General features: G+C 45.8%; 3 protein-coding genes across 5 annotated transcripts in view; 1 reads left to right on the forward strand and 2 right to left on the reverse strand.

Annotated features, from left to right (window-relative positions):
* psat1 (phosphoserine aminotransferase 1) overlaps positions 1–16,547 on the forward strand; it is a 201,849-nt gene that overhangs the window by 130,833 nt on the left and 54,469 nt on the right. The gene's annotated exons all lie outside the window — the stretch shown is intronic.
* The window catches only part of pcna (proliferating cell nuclear antigen), a 101,970-nt gene that overhangs the window by 56,685 nt on the left and 28,738 nt on the right, over positions 1–16,547 (reverse strand). The window lies entirely within an intron of this gene.
* Positions 847–12,551, reverse strand: kcnip3b (Kv channel interacting protein 3b, calsenilin). 3 transcript variants are annotated; one of them, XM_068596263.1, is made up of 7 exons: positions 5,637–7,228; positions 5,087–5,211; positions 4,920–4,989; positions 4,184–4,362; positions 3,970–4,074; positions 3,100–3,162; positions 847–1,761 (listed from the first exon to the last, which is right to left on the reverse strand). In XM_068596263.1, exons 1-7 carry the CDS (start codon positions 5,911–5,913, stop codon positions 1,714–1,716), a joined length of 867 nt encoding a protein of 288 aa, XP_068452364.1. In that variant the 5' UTR covers positions 5,914–7,228; the 3' UTR covers positions 847–1,713. The 3 variants fall into 3 exon arrangements, with proteins under 3 accessions (XP_068452364.1, XP_068452363.1, XP_068452362.1); XM_068596262.1 differs by lacking the exon at positions 5,637–7,228 and adding an exon at positions 12,423–12,551 and having other exon boundaries at positions 848–1,761; XM_068596261.1 differs by lacking the exon at positions 5,637–7,228 and adding an exon at positions 7,371–7,731 and having other exon boundaries at positions 848–1,761.

Genomic DNA, 16,547 nt, shown 5'->3' on the forward strand with positions numbered 1-16,547 from the left:
TTTTTTGTTATCCTGTGTGTTAGCTAGCAGGCTAGCTCAAGAACTACTGAGCATACTTGTGACTTAGTTTAGAGGAAACTTTAACCGTAGCAAGACGTGTTGAAGCTACATTATGTTTTTCTTTGATTCCTTGATATGTGAAGTCCATTTTAGACCAAACGGGCTTTTAGCTATTTTTAACTCTTTTTTTTCAACATTTCTTTCAATACTTTGACAAAATCTTCTCAAAAATACATATCTGGATTGTGTTTGTTTGTAATAACCCAAAACATGTTGCTGTGTATAACTCACTGCAGCCAAAGCCACGTGTAATTTCGATTAGCTGACCGATCATGTAACCTGACAGAGCGCAGGCCAAACATGACCGGTCATACATCCTCAATGCAACTGGTCCCATGAAATGCATCTTCAGGCGTGAAGCTAAAACCATTGAAACGCGGGCCGTGGGCCTGAAGGGGTTGTCAGTCAAGTCAGATGACATTCTGTTTGTTCACCCCGCAGCGTTTGCTGGTCTGCCACCTGAACGCATGCAGGACGCAGTGAAAAGGAGAAGGCGCAGCTGTCGACAGCGTCTTTAATTTAACCGACATCACAAAGGTCCCACTGTACTGTACACAATACTGTGCGCTCAGGAGTCAGCATGCTCAAAGGCACCGAGGAACCCAGATATAGAGCCTCGATTCAGCACAGGGACACACTTTTGTTTATTTTATTTATTTTTTGAACCCTCTCGTTTTCTTTACAGTCACCCTAATACTTTACACGTTTTCCAATCCGACCAGCGAAACATAATCTTTTCAGAAATATATATATATATATATATATATATATATATATATATATATATATATATATATATATATACATACATATATATATATATATATACATATATATATATATAAAAGAAAAAAAATAGATATTTGAATAACCTGTGAAGGACTGCTACTGAACACGGTGCTAAACAAGACTTCTAAAACAAATATTCACTTCTGGTCCCCGTTCCATCAGCCGGTGCAGCACAGATGAGACCAATACAAGGTAGTTTATTACTAATAACTATACATATATACATACACACCGGCGGTGTATCAGGTGCAGGTATCTACAGTGCCTTTACTTCCGGCGCATAGTCATACAATATAGTGCAAGCTAATTCCACATCACATATTTGATGACAAACATGCTTTAAGTTCATTTCTCTTTTTTTTTTGTTATATTCTCTCAGTTCACTTCATCCGGTGCTGTAACATCTCATATGTGTGTGTGTGTGTGTGTGTGTGTGTGTGTGTGTGTGTGTGTGTGTGTGTGTGTGTGTGTGTGTGTGTGTGTGTGAGAGAGAGGGAAAGAGACTTGGTGTATTAGTTTTAAAGCTAGTATCCTTGTGTACTTCGTCTTGTTGGTTGTTGTTGGTTCTTTTTGTGTGACGCTTAAAAACACAAGAAGCTCCTCTGTTTTCTTCTTTTGAGGACACACACACACACACACACACAAAAAAACACACTTGGATTTGTTTTTCCTTCACCCAGGAAGCTCTTGTCTTCTTCTGTCTCTATCCGTTTTAGTCCAGACGCAGTTGAAAGATACGGCTAAAGGAGCACAGCGTGAACTAGGAAAACAAAAACAAAGCGTCTAGTTCCTGTGTCTTTACAGCACCTGCAGCAGTCTGCAGGTTGTGTGTGAGGTGGTGAGCTCTTTGTGTGAAAGTCTTCCTTATATCACGTTTTCAAACAGCTGCATGGAGTTCATGATGTTCTCGTCCTGGAAAAAAAACAACAACAAACATCTGTCACTATAAATCTGAAGTATTAGACATTATACTTACAACAATTAATGGTTATATAAGGTTTTTAACACTTTTTCTATACTCCTGTATGACAGTAAAAGTGTAATGTAATATATCGTGTGTATGTGTATATATATATATATATATATATATATATATATATATATATATATATATATATATATATATATACTGAAGCACTTTGTAATGTGATGTAGATTTATTTGTATTGAAGAGAATAGAAAGGAGGAGAAAACTTTCAGTCCTTAACTCCTTCCTGAGCAGCTTTTGGGAAATTATATGGCATATTATTGAAAAATGTACCGGTTTCACGCTGACGTTTATGTCAATTCCTCTAAAAGAGAAGCTAAATTCTTCCCCTGGCTCTTATTGCTTGAGGCGTGTTGAACAGTCGCAGAGTTTCATCAGATTTGTGGCCCAATATCTGAGTTTGGGGGTCAATTAAGGAATCGAATAAGATCCTCTCACACGGTGTTCCCTGGCGTGTGGAGACGTATTCCCACGCCTACGTCGTAAAGGAAAAGCTTTCCATCATACGTCCATAAATGACACTTAAAATGTTGGAGCTGTTGGAGCTGGAAAAACATGTTATTTTGTGGTTGAGCAGCAGTGTGGAAAACGTGGACTGAGAGCAGGAACAAACAGTAGCAGTGAACTGTCGATCTGAGTGAGCTCAAAGAAGCAAATAAAAGCGGGGGAAATAACACATTTAAGTGTTCAATTCTGGCTTAAATTATTAGTAAATATAAATAAAATGAGTGTTTATTGGGGGAAATTCTCCTTTCACTATAAAACTCAAACTCAGATGGAGAAAGTTACAAACTGCTAAACCCGACGGCAGCAGTGTTGAGGAGGAATTTATGTTTATTCATGATGGAATTCTTTTTCAACATGAAAGTACACGTCAAAGTATCGTGTGCATCGTGTACATCGTGTACATCGTGTACAGCTGGAGGGTTTTTTGTGAGTCCCGTTCGTAATGTAGACATTTACCGTTCCTTCTGTCCACATAGCAGCATGATAGTAGAATGAGGTTATATATATACATAGATGTCTGTCTGTCTGTCTGTCTGTCTATGTGTGTGTGTGTGTGTGTGTGTGTGTGTCTACGTGTGTGTGTGTGTGTGTGTGTGTGTGTGTGTGTGTGTGTGTGTGTATGTGTGTGTGTGAGAGAGAAAGAGACTTGGTGTATTAGTTTTGAAGCTCGTATCCTTGTGTGCGTCTTCATTTCTTGTTGATTGCGGTTGGTTCTTTTTGTGTGACGTGTGTGTGTGTGCGTGTGTGTGAGTCACCTTCTGGCAGGTCTCAATAAACTCTTCGATGGTCACGACACCGTCTCGGTTTTTATCCATTTTCTGTTGGAAAAATACAGAATAAACAAAACAAGAGAGGAAGGAAACATCAGAGACAACAACTTACAGAAGTATTAGTATACAAATATACTTGGAAGTACCAAAACTAACTACTTCAGAACAATGTTCATCATATTATTGGATTATAATTAGTGATGACATCACTTTAAAAGGTGGGGCTAATTTAACCTCCTTTAAAATACTGCTAAGTAGCTTCCTCCATAATACATCATATAGTACATCTTTAAAAGTAACTTGCAGTGGAGTTAAAAGTACAATATGTTTTCTGCCAAAATGTAGTGTATATCATGAAATAAAAACATTTAGTTTTATTTACATCTACAGGTTTTTTCCCCTGCTAACATTACTAGTGAACAGTTAAGAATGAGAGGAAAATATGTGATTATGCTAACCTCACGTATTAGCAAGCCACCGCAAGCTAACGCTAGCTTTGTCGGCTAGCTTTGTCGCAGCCTTTAATGGCTGCTCATTTATTGAACAGCCTTTATAAAGTTTCAGGTCAGCTATGCCTGCCTTACTCCATATTACATCTCTTTTACTCTATATTAGGCTCACATGTTAGCAGCCACCGCAAGCTAACGCTAGCTTCGTCAGCTAGCTTCATTGGCTAGCTTCGTCAGCCAGCTTCACAACAGTCGCTACATTTTAAAATGGAAAACACTGCGGGAAAGTACTAGTACCTCAACACTGTACTTCAGTACGGCGTCTGAGTAAATGTACTTAGCTACAATCCACCACGGATTGTAGCTAAGTACATTGTGTGTTTTGGGATTTGTGTGCGTTCAGAACCTGGAAGAACTTGTCCACGTGTTCGGAGGGCGCTTCGTCTCGCACACAGGGGTAGGTGTACCTCCCCATCATGTCGTAGATGGACGTCATGATCTCCAGCATCTCCTGAAGAGAAGAGGACGGGAGCAAAGAGTCGCATCAGGTATCGACGCTACAGCCGAACGAAAGACGAGATTAAAACGCTCGAGTCCCCTTCTACGCATCGTTGGCGCACCTCTTTGGTGACGTAGCCGTCCTTGTTGATGTCGTAGAGGTTGAAGGCCCAGTTGAGCTTCTCGGTGACCGAACCTCTGAGCAACACCGACAGGCCGATGACGAAGTCCTCGAAGCGGATCGAGCCGTTTCTGTCCATGTCGAACGCGTTGAACAGGAAGTGAGCGTACGTGGTCGCATCTGTGCACGAGAGGAGTTCCAGGGGAGAAGATGAACACAAAACATGTGATCACCCTTTAGGTGACGATGCATCCGTCTCATCACCGCAGCCTTCATGTGCAGTAAAAACATTCAAGCTTGTATTCCTGGTACTTTGTGTGCAGCAACATGGCTTCATAATTATTTTAGGGAATAAAGAATTCACATTTAGCTGCACATGAACCAACTACTGCTTACATATTAAAGCATTAGCAGTAACATTGAAACAACAGCATAATCTTCATCCATCAAAACAATACATTTACTTCTGATACTTTGAGTAATTGTTTTTCTGAAAGCACTTGTAACAGAGTATTTGTTATCTTTTACTTAATTAACTACGTATCTGTATACTTCTTCCACCGTCAACTTGTCTTATCGTGGAAGCGTCAAATTGAACACTTGGTACGGTAAATCCCGCAGGAAAACTACCAAATAAAATTGGGGACATGGACAAATTAAAGATATATATTTCAGATTATTTCCGTGCCGTTAGTGACGCGAAGGACAAGAGAGGAGAGATTGTTTTAATGTCTAACCTCCTTGGGGAAAGAACTGAGAATAGATGGTCTTGAATGTCTCCTCATCCACCATCCCACTGGGACACTCCTGCTCAAGAGAGGGAGGCAGAAGGAAACACGGAGTATAATTCGAGTCTATATATAAAGCCAAGCGACGGCAGGTGAAGCCGCGAAGCCGGACGCACGTTCTTGAAGCCTCGGTAGAGCGACTGCAGCTCCTTCCTGGTGAACTTGGTCTGCGCCTGCAGCTGGTCCAGGCCCTCCGGCTGGTGACGCACCGTCGACAGCTCCAAGTCGCTGTCGCTGCTGTCTGCGGGAGGGATGGAGGGATGGAGGGAGGGAGACGGGAGGAGGTGCAGAGGGAGGGAAGACGAAGAGGGAGAAGATGGAGGTTGGGGCAGACATTGAGCGAGTGGACGCCGGGCGGCGTTCGGGGAACAGGGAGGCGTTCAAGTCAAGAGACGAGTTTAAGAGATTCAGCAAAAAACTATAGAGCAAAAAAACAGGCAGAAAAAATAGGAGGTACTTTCTTTGCAGAGGAAAGTAGTATTGTTTTTTTGGGGTTTAAAGGGCACTGCAGAAAATCTGAATTTAAAAAGTTCAATCAAAGACACTCAGAGAAAGTGCTTAATGACTAGAAAAAAAAAAAAAATTCAAGTAAAAGTAAAAAAGTAAAGAAACGGGAGGGAGTGAAGTTTTCTCGAAGTTGGTTGGGTATACTGTTACTATACTCACCATCTTTAGACCGAGAGGACAGAGGAGGAGGAGGAGGAGGAGGAGGAGGGAGGAGGTGTTGACACAAAGATGGAGTGAAAGAGAGCGATAGAAGAGGGAGAAAGAAACAAAAACAAAGAGAGCAAGTCAGATCGGACACTGAGAGGTTTTTCCTGTTGATCGAAGCAAAAAAACAACTCAAGTTATCTTCTGATAAAACATCCTGCAGAGTCGAGGGATTTGATGTTTCTCTGAGCCGAAAACCAAAACCGCTGCAGAGGGATTTGAAGTCGTCCATTGAGAAGAATCAGACAGCAGGAGACCTCTGACCCCAGAGCAAGCCTCCACATGACGATGTGTCAGAGGAAAAGTATGCATGTGGAGACACAACAGCATTCTGCCTTGAAGCATTGAAGTTCATCACTCAAGGTTGAGCTTCACGACCATATCTGGAAGAAAATAAAACTGTGGATCTTGTGTTTTAACTTTCTTTGTTAAAAATATTTTCTTTCACTGAGATGACTTGTCTGAGGTGTAAAGTGATCATTGTTTTTCTTTTCTCCTCTTTCCCGTAAGCGTCAACCTGTATTTGCGTGGATTGTCTTATGAATAGAGAGATTACGATCTTTGTCTGTCAACGGCAGAGTCACAAGTTGAAGGTAAAAGACACAGTTCACTGTAATAAAACCCACATGTCCTGTAGTTACAGTGACAGTATTGAAGTACTCACACCAGCAAACCACTAAGGTTGAGAATCTGTCTTATTTCTACCATCGATCCTGCAGTTAGGCATGGCTAGTGTTAGCTAGTAAAGGCTAGGCATATATACAGTTAGTCACTGTAGCATCACAAGCTAGCATTACTTTCAAAAAGTACAGTTTTAGAGAAGCTAAAGATAGACAGTTTTATTTATTTCTACATGTGTTTTTTTCCCAGTTAACATTACTAGTGAACTTAGAATGAGAAGAAAATATGTGGTTACGCTAACGCTCACATATTAGCAAGCCACCGCAAGCTAACTCTAGCTTTGTCAGCTAGCTTTGTTGGTTAGCTTTGTCGGCTAGTTCTAAAATAAGATAATCCTTTATTAGTCCCTCTGTGGATTACAGGATTACAGCAGCACTGCTCACAAGTAAATAAAGATAGAAATCAAGTAATAGAAATAAACAGTCGGCGAGCTTTGTCGGTTAGCTTTGCCGGCTAGCTTTGCCTTTTAGCTTTGTCAGTTAGCTTTGCCGGCTAGCTTTGCCTTTTAGCTTTGGCAGTTAGCTTTGGCAGCTAGCTTTGCCTTTTAGCTTTGGCAGCTAGCCTTGTCAGCTAGCATCACAACAGTTGCTACACCGTTACTATCAGTGTCACTTTAGTTACATGTAAATGTCCACTGAGTAAACTAGTCCTTTACTACGAAAACTACAGCTCCCATCTTATTGTATGAAGGTACTGACGAAAAATACAACGACGTGGTCGTGTGCATCTTGTCTTTGTGGCCTGAGATCAACAGACGCACGAGGAAGAGGGAGGGAAGTTGGAGGTGAATCCTGTCACGGCCTTTGCTGACAATAACACGCTGCTGATATATTCCTTATTGTTAACGTCCAAACAGCCTCGCAACAGACCTGCATCAAAGCAGCATCCACAGATATCTACAAGCGGATGAAAAAGTCAAACAAATGTAACTCCAGCCGCCGCGCTCCATGCCCTCTTCTTCCTCCTCCTCCTCCTCCTCATCATCGTCCCTCAGCCAGGTGGTCTCACCGGTCTCAGTGATGTCGATCAGGCCCAGCAGGTGCATCAGCTTGAGGAACATGATCACCAGGCAGACGATGCCGACCGTCTGGAGTCCCTCCGTCTCCCACCTCACGCTCATCTTCCCCTCTTCTTCTGTCTTCCCCTCCACGGTCCTTCTCTTCCCTTTGCCTCTTTTACATAGTTGGATTTTTTTTTTAACGAGACACCTTTCGTCCTCTTTCAATCCATTTGTCTCTTATGGGTCTCTCTCTCTCTCTCTCTGTCTCTCTCTCTCTGCTCTTCTTCTCTTTCCTTTCACCCTTCCCGACTCTGAAACAGTGTCACTCACTCATCGCTATCGCTCCTTTTTCTGTCACAAGTCACTCCATTTAGCTCCCCCTCCCTCCCCCATCTGGCTTTTTAATTGACTGGCTGTGTCTCCCCCCCACCCCGGCTCTCTCCTGCTCTCATGGATCTTTCCATGTTCTCCACAACAAAGCGTCTGATGGTGCAACTCCTCTTTTAAAGGTCAGGGGAATCAGAGAGAGACAGAGAGAGAGAGAGAGAGTGACAGAGAGAGAGAGAGAGAAATCCATCCCAAAAAATCTGGACTGCATCCTTAATCCATGGGAAATCCAATCAGATAGAGAGAAAGCTCAGAAACTCCCACGTCACACATGCAAGTTGTTTTGACACAAGCAGTCAGTTGGTTTTGGGAACATTATTCCTCGAGTCGGTGGAAAAAGTCTCGTCAGACTTCTACAATCCACCACCGACTCCATCTCACGTCTATTCTACCCCTTTTTCCAAGAATATACGGAAACAAACAGACAAGCAAGGCGCTGACGATCAGAGCTTTAAACGGACAAAACTCACTCGAGATTGCAATATTGTTTTTTCCTGCGTGTGATGTGACACACGTGAGCCAGTTTGCCTTTAAGGAGCCAGGGAAGGTGGTGAGGAAAGGATCAACAGGTGTCCTGGTTCCCGGTCTCCCAGTCAGCTCAGTGATCCACTTTCTAATTGTTCCCCGTGGCTCTCCAGGGGGCCGTAGCACAGATTCTGATACCGTGTCAGGCGCTCGCTCGCCCCCTCTGGTGGACAGAGGTGGAACAGCAGCGCCGGACAGGCGACGAGGACACAAAGTTTGTTTCTCTCTTTATTCACAACGGAGGTGTTTTTGTTGCGAGACACAGAAATACCCTCGTGTTCAAAGTGTCAAGAGGTTTCCAGAACTTTTTATCTGTATAAAAAAAGACAAGAAAGAGAGATTTCATCACGTCGTTTCATTTATAGACGGGATTTTTTAGAGTTTTTTTTAAAAAAAGGTCTTAAAATCCTCCACTGCTGCTCCTTCAGCACCTTGTTCAGTGAGGATTATAATCGTTGAGGCATTAATGCGTTCACCTCTTCATTGTTGCAGCTTGTAAAGGTGGGGTTTATTTTATGGGCCCTCATTCCTGAGTTAATCTGAGTGATCTGGACCCCCATGAGGACCAGGACCCTAAATACTGCTGGGTTAACCTGTATTAATACAGAATTTATATTACGGACTTCACTCAATCAAAGAAAAACTTAACAATTCAAATATAGCAAATATAGTTACGATGAGAAAATACAACTTTTAATTGTTATTGTTTTGCAAAGTACATATATTTTTCATTTTCTGTGCACAATCATAAACCAATATACCAGTAATGTTTGTATGAACTTATTATATTTGTTCCTAAGGGTTTTCTGTACATCATACCTTTTCAGATTATTCCAATAGGCCTTGTGGTTGAGGAGATAATCTGAATTTAATACGGGTAGATTAACCATTCGGATTTTTAGAAAACAGGGATTAACAGGGGTTAAGAATCTGAATCTGCCAGCGTAATACAGTAGCGTACAATAGTACAAGTACATCAAAGTTGCACCCAAGTACATGTAGTGACACAGCAACACCGGGGAAATATGTATTTCCAGCCAACATGGAAATGAGCAAACAGCCTCGTTCACTTGTTCTATTTTCTTCTTCTTCTCTTTTTTTCCTCCTACAGTTTATCGATGTTCCTCATCCTGCACGAGTCAAGCGCGGCGTTCAAATACCAGACGATGCGATCAGAGAACCTCAGAATACATCTCACGCCCGCAGACGAGGCTCCCGCCGGCGTCGGGTGTCTTCCCCCAAAAATAGGAGCGAGCTGGACCCAAAGCCGACATCCGAGCGGAGAGAACGGCACTGAAGCCACAAGCAGAAAGAGGAGGGGGGGTTGTGATGGAGGGGAAGAGGGGGGGGTGATGGAGGGAGAGGAGGTGGAGGGGGGGTTGTTGTCCATTGGTGCATTTTCAAAATCAAAAAGGATCTTCTCTTGAGTGCCGGTGACATAAATAATTCAACAAATAAGCTCCGGTCCTGATTGGATGTCTGATTGATGAAGGACGTCCTGATGCTGCTGCTGCTAAATGTGGAAGAAAGATCCTGCAGGCGGGATTTATTAATTTATTATGTACAACAATACTCTGAATGGGGGTAAAGAGTTTCATGGGATAGCATAAAGTACTTTGAAGGCCTTAAAATTCTCCCTTTTGACTCGGTTTGTGTTTTTATGTGATGATGAAAGTCACACGCAGCACGACTCACAACCTCTGAGTTTATAGGACAAACTGTAATGTGGCGTTTTAAAGAAACATCATAAATAGTTATGTTGCAAAGAGGAAGTCATTGTGCTGCGAGACGGAAGCAAAGAGCTCAAAAAGAGCCAAAGTTCATCAATTAAACTTTAAATTGTGAAGTTCTCTCAGTATGAAAAACAATCATGAACAGCTTAATGTGTATTTGTGGTTTCATGAAGTATTTAAAGTAGTTTTTCTCTACAGGTGTGTGTTGAAATGTATTCTAAATCCCTTCATTCAAGTCTTTGCTGCTAAAAAACAGAAACATTTTAAATACTTTAGATCTTAAAGCCTAAAACATGCGCCGCCCGACAACTCATTTGCATATTTACTTAATTGTTTTTTGTTCTCATTGTAAAAGATGTTTTTCTGGCAACTGTGAGACTTTGATTGTTTGTCTTTGTCTTGCAAAATAAACGTATATTTGAGTTTTTCAAGAGAAAAATACATTTGAGATTTGCTTCACGATGAACGCGCTTCTTTAAACCTCTCAAGCGAGCGGAGACGACGCGAGGACGCGAGGATGTGAGGACGTGAGGACGCGAGGAAGTGAGGACGCCCGCTGCCGATCAGCTGATGGAACCTGAAGCGGCTGGAACCTGCTCTGAAGACGCACCGGGACGCCAGGGGCCACTGAGGGGCCGCTGAGGGGCCGAGGAGCAGGTGAGAGGTCGAGGAGCTGAGGGGCCGACAAGGGACCGAGAGGCCGCTGAGGGGCCAAGGAGCCAGTGAGGGGCCGAGGGGCCTGTCAGGGGCCGGCGAGGGGCCGCTAAGGGGCGAGGAGTCGGTCAGGGGCCGAGGAGCTGAAGGGTCGACAAGGGGCCGAGGGGCAGCTGAGAGGCCGAGGAGCCGGCGAGAGGCCGAGGAACCAAGGGGCCAATGAGGGGCCGAGGAGCCGATAGGCCGGCGAGGGGCAGAGGAGCCAATGAGGGGCCGAGGAACCAAGGGGCCGGTGAGGGGCCGAGGAGCTGAAGGGTCGACAAGGGGCCGGTGAGGGGCCGAGGAGCTGAAGGGTCGACAAGGGGCCGGTGAGGGGCCGAGGGGCCAATAAGGGGCTGAGGAGCCGATAGGCCGGCGAGGGGCCGAGGAGCCAATGAGGGGCCGAGGAACCAAGGGGCCGGTGAGGGGCCGAGGAGCTGAAGGGTCGACAAGGGGCTGAGGGGCCGGTGAGGGGCTGAGGAGCCGGCGAGAGGCCGAGGAACCAAGGGGCCGGTGAGGGGCCGAGGGGCCAATCAGGGGCCGAGGAACCAAGGGGCCGGTGAGGGGCCAAGGAGCCAATAAGGGGCCGAGGAGCCGATAGGCTGGCGAGGGGCCGAGGAGCCAATGAGGGGCCGAGGAACCAAGGGGCCGGTGAGGGGCCGAGGAGCTGAAGGGTCGACAAGGGGCCAAGGGGCCGCTAAGGGCCGAGGAGCCAATGAGGGGCCGGCGGTGTCCTTCAGGGTCGAGCGCTCCATATTTAGGCCTCAGAGAAAGCCTGTTCAATACTGCATGAATAATTAATGAGAAGTAATGCTAAACCGAGGGGGGGGTGAGGAAGAGGAGGAGGAAGAGGAGGAAGAGGAGGAAGAGGAGGAGTGGGGGATTTCAAATTGGCCTGATGGAGCTGGTGTGATTCTCTCTGAAAGGACTTTACTGCTGTGTGTTCTTGTTGTTGTGGAGTTTAAGACTCGCGGTGCCGCTAATGTGCCGGCTGGAGTCGGTCCAGGAAACGACTCGGCTCGCTGCCGGAGAGGAAACCTCTCGCACCTCCAAGTACAACAACCATCACCGCTACACAAACACATCACCACTACACAACACAAACACATCACCACTACACAACACAAACACATCACCACTACACAAACATCACTGACGCTGGAGAAAAAAAGGATTTTCATCTTTTTGGAAACGAAGCAACAAGAAGTTGTTGGTCTTGTTTTTTCATTACACAACGTGTGTCTTCATTGACTTGAACACTTTGTATCACAACACAACACAGTGTGTTATGAACACACATTCAATGTTCAACGTTCATTACGCGTTAAACGTTAAACGACTGTTTTTTGGGGCTGTTTTCAACGCAAACTGCATAAAGAAGCTAACCGCTACATGTAGCTAAAGGGACATAAACACACTTCAGAGATTCAGGCTCATTCATGAACTTTTCTCTTCTCTCACTGGTTCAATTCAGTTTGTTTTGTGTCGCCCAAAGTCACAAATACAACATTTCCCTCGGAGGGTTTAACAATCTGAACGGCATCCTGACTCGCGACGTCACATCGGATCACTTTCTACTCGCATTTTCCGTTTGCAATACCTCCATGTGTACTTGTTGATGTGTTTGTGTATTGTGGAAAAGACAACACAAACATGTGTCAACGGGATAGAGGAGGGGGGGGGGGGGGGGCATCATATCGAGGGGCCTCCAGGGGCCCTTACCTTCAAACGAGGACATGGGCTCCAGGATGCCGAACTGCTTGAGCACCGCCATGAACAGGATGATGACCACGGCGATGGCAAACAGCTCCATGCCCTGGATCCCCATGACGGAGGAGGAGGAGGAGGAGGAGGAGGAGGAAGAGGAGGTGCTGGGGGCCAAGCCTGCAGGAGGAGGCCTGGCCCCTAAGGGGGGGGGGGGTGAGAAAGTGCTTTCAGCAGCAGCGAGCCAACAAGTGACAGGAATCAGGTCCGGTCGGTGGGCGTCTGCGGGGGTTTGTTTCCAGGCCCCGGCGGCGGCGGCGGCGGCGGTGGCGGCGGTGGCGGCGGCGGCGGCGGCACGAGGATCTGGACGGCGGCCGCTGTAATGTCAACACCGGCGCTGGAGTGGAAAGTATGTGGCCGCCGACATATATGGAAAAGCTCCCTCTCTGGACCCATGAGGGAAAAACCCGGGGGGGTTTGAGTCACTTCCCCCCTCCAGCGGCTCCACGCCGCCGCGCGCTGGCCGGGCCGCCGGTCGCCTCCTCTCAATCCAAACAAGCGGCTCGGTGCTCACGTCATGGTGTCACGCTCGTGAATCACACCTCCGTCCACGCGGCGCTTCACCTTCACGGCGTCTGCTGCTGCAGCCAGAACCTCCGTCAGGTTTCAGCGCCTGTTGTTTGTGCAAAGGTCCAGATATGGAAGCGTCCGGCCCACTCAGAGCAGCCAGAGAGACCTCCTCCTGCACACACACTGTTCCATCGCTCGCTCGCTCTCTCTCTCTCTCTCTCTCTCTCTCTCTCTCTCTCTCTCTCTCTCTCTCTCTCGCTCTCTCTCTCTCTCTCTCTCTCTCTCGCTCTCCTGAACTTCTCTGTGGCTGCTCTCCGGGTTCAGAACCAAAGTGTGCTGGTCACCCTGAGCCCTGCACCCGTCCTCCTCCTGGTCTCTCCTTACTCCACCGCACTCCTCCTTTTTCCTCAGTCTGTCCATCTGATTCGTCTCTGCGCCCCCAGGGCGCGCCTCCTCCTCCTCCTCCTCCTCCTCCTCCTCCTCCTCTTCCTCCCCTCCTCCCTCCATCCCCTCTGTCATTCCATAACTTTGGCCGACCGCAGACCTTCTCTCCTGGGCTCGACTCCCTCTTTCCAGACTCTCTCCACCACAGCCACGCCTCCGGGGCAGCTGGGTAACGATTGCGAGGCCGAGGACACGAGTCGAGATCTGTGAAGACTTTTAACCCCCAAAGGTCAAGAAACGAAGAAACCGATGTCAAACGAGTTTAAATACAATACAGAGAAATAATATGAACACGTGGCGCACACAAAGGTCACAGAGAGACAGTTTTGTGTCTCTTTGTGGTAGTTTTGTGTCTCTTTGTGGTAGTTTTGTGTCTCTTTGTGGTCGTTTTGTGTCTCTTTGTGGTAGTTTTGTGTCTCTTTGTGGTCATTTTGTGTCTCTTTGTGGTAGTTTTGTGTCTCTTTGTGGTCATTTTGTGTCTCTTTGTGGTCGTTTTGTGTCTCTTTGTGGTAGTTTTGTGTCTCTTTGTGGTCATTTTGTGTCTCTTTGTGGTCGTTTTGTGTCTTTTTGTGGTCGTTTTCCATCTTTTTGTGGTAGTTTTGTGTTTCTTTGTGGTAGTTTTGTGATTCTTTTAGGTAGTTTTGTGTCTCTTAGTGGTTGTTTTCCATCTCTTTGTCGTGGTTTTCCATCTTTTTGTGGTTGTTTTCCATCTCCTTGTCGTAGGTTTGTGTTTCTTTGTGGTAGTTTTGTGTCTCTTTGTGGTTGTTTTGCATCTCTTGTGGTAGTTTTGTGTTTCTTTGTGGTAGTTTTGTGATTCTTTTAGGTAGTTTTGTGTCTCTTTGTGGCAGTTTTGTGTCTCTTTGTGGCAGTTTTGTGTCTCTTTGTGGTAGTTTTGTGTCTCTTTTTGGTGCTTTTATGTCTATTATCTTTGTCGATGTTTTATCTCGGTGGTTTCTTTGTGTTTCTTCGACGTTGTGTTGCGTGTCCTTCGCTCTTCACTCTTGTGTTGTTGTCGTGTTGCGTCTCCCTCCAGTTGGTGTGCTTCTTGTTTTGCATCTCGTCTCTCTCCTGACTTGCATCTTCGTGGTTGTTCTGCGTCTCTTTGTGATCTGACTCACTTTCCACCAACAAACAGTCACAATGGCTTCGTGCAGATTCTGATGCGCACGCAGTATTTCCTCTGCGTGAGGAAGTGGGCGGGGCTTCAAGCCTCCGCCAACGGACGCCACGTCGTCCTCCAAAGGGTCTCTAAAGAGCCGGTGGCTCGGTGGCTCGATGCCCGCGGGCTCACAGAGGATCCCAACAACACCGCCAGCGCCGATCAGGCCCGGAGGGCTCGGCCACAAATGGACGCTGACCGCGTTGCCCCGCCCCTCCGACCGCCGCCATTTCATCTGTGAAGAAAAACCCTCGACATCCGCTTTGTGTCGTACAAACGAACGTCTCAACAATCCCGACGAGTCGAACGCACAACACTCACAGGTCACTCCGACAGCTCGGCGGCGGCGAGTACTCGTGGTCGTGTGACCGTGTTCGGCGGCTCGGACGCCGATACCTGATGACATCGCACTCGCTAATGCATCACCGTGAGGGGATGGAGGTGTGTGTGTGTGTGTGTGTGTGTGTGTGTGTGTTAATGCATTGACTTGGAGACACAGATGGGAGGCCAGAGTGAGATGGATCAATATCTTCGTGGCGAGGCGGCGGTGGAGCTTCCTCTCTCCTCTTCCTCGGCTTCACACGCGTCACCAGGAAATAATAAATTAACCATCGATAAAAAAAAATATGAATTTAATATTCTTTAATAATCGAAGGTCACGTTTACATTTCAGACACCGCAGCACGGCGTCGGTGCGTTTGAGTTCGCTCTGTTGCACGTAGTGAGTTTGTGAGGTTCCACACACTCTGTGTGTGTGTGTGTGTGTGTGTGTGTGTGTGTGTGTGTGTGTGTGTGTGTGTGTGTGTGTGTGTTTGTGATCATTCCTGTGGGCAGCCCATTAGGACACTAAAGGGTTTTTAAAAGGCCGGCTTGGCACTGCCTGCTGACACAACAGTCGGTAAAGAGGGAGGAAGAGGATGCAGCTTCCTCTCAGTCAGACGCACCGGCGAGCGTCTTCGCCGCCGCCGCCGGAGGGAAAGAGACGCAGGCGCGTAGCGAAGAAGAAAGAAAAGGGAACGACAGGAAGCGACGCCTTCGCTACGATGCGGACGCAATGTTTTAAATGCAGCTCGTTGTCGTTCAACCTGCAGACGAACACGAGACATCAATATATTATTTATGAAGTCTTCTGATCTTCTACTGGAGGGAAAACCCACCGAGAAACGTAGTACAAGTAAAAGCGTCCAACATCCTGCCTCAGTAGAACAATACTTATAGAAGTATAAGTACAACATGTGAGTATCACAAGTACTGAACTACAGCCTTTTGCTTTTGAACGATTACTTTATTCTCTATGTTCTACGTCATGGTTTGTCGGAGCTCTACTCACGCTTCTATTTACATGTTATTGCTTTTTTAAATGACCGTTATTATCCATAAAAGCTTAAATGTACAAAATAATATAAAGTAAAAGAATTCACTCTATGTTCTGTCTGTGAAATCTAAACGTGAATCTTAACCTGCGACGCCGCTTTTAACCTGATAAACTGTGGAACCAACTTTTTTTTCCCTGTTTGAGTCGTAGGATCCTCAAATTAATTCCAATACTTGTGTTTATTGTATGTATTTGTTCAGAAAAGTCTTGGGAAAAAATGTATATCTGCAAAAAAAATCACTTTTAAAAGATATTTTGATCATAACTATGAACATCCAGCATGATGTGAGCCAGATTCCACAAAAACGCCTCCTGGAGCGTCAATAAGACACCTTTATGGAAAGATTAGGACCTAAAGAATCAGAATCTGCAACAAAAATCACAATAAAACAAAGTCTTGTCCTGTTAGGAAGGAGTTTCAGTCAAGAAACTGTGTCGTTCGGTTAAAAAAATTGGAAAAATTACATATTTTATGCCAAAAGATTGTCTGAATGGGGCATGCTGGGACTTAATAGGCGCCGGAGGATTTTCACACGGCTTCCAGAAGGTTAAATAAATAAAGTGTAAAAATAAAAGCCCTGCAAAGCGTGCGGCG

Source organism: Clinocottus analis, unplaced genomic scaffold (genome assembly GCF_023055335.1).
Source record: "Clinocottus analis isolate CAN_PGR_092001 unplaced genomic scaffold, fCliAna1.0.p SCAF_35, whole genome shotgun sequence".
Lineage (NCBI taxonomy): Eukaryota > Metazoa > Chordata > Actinopteri > Perciformes > Cottidae > Clinocottus > Clinocottus analis.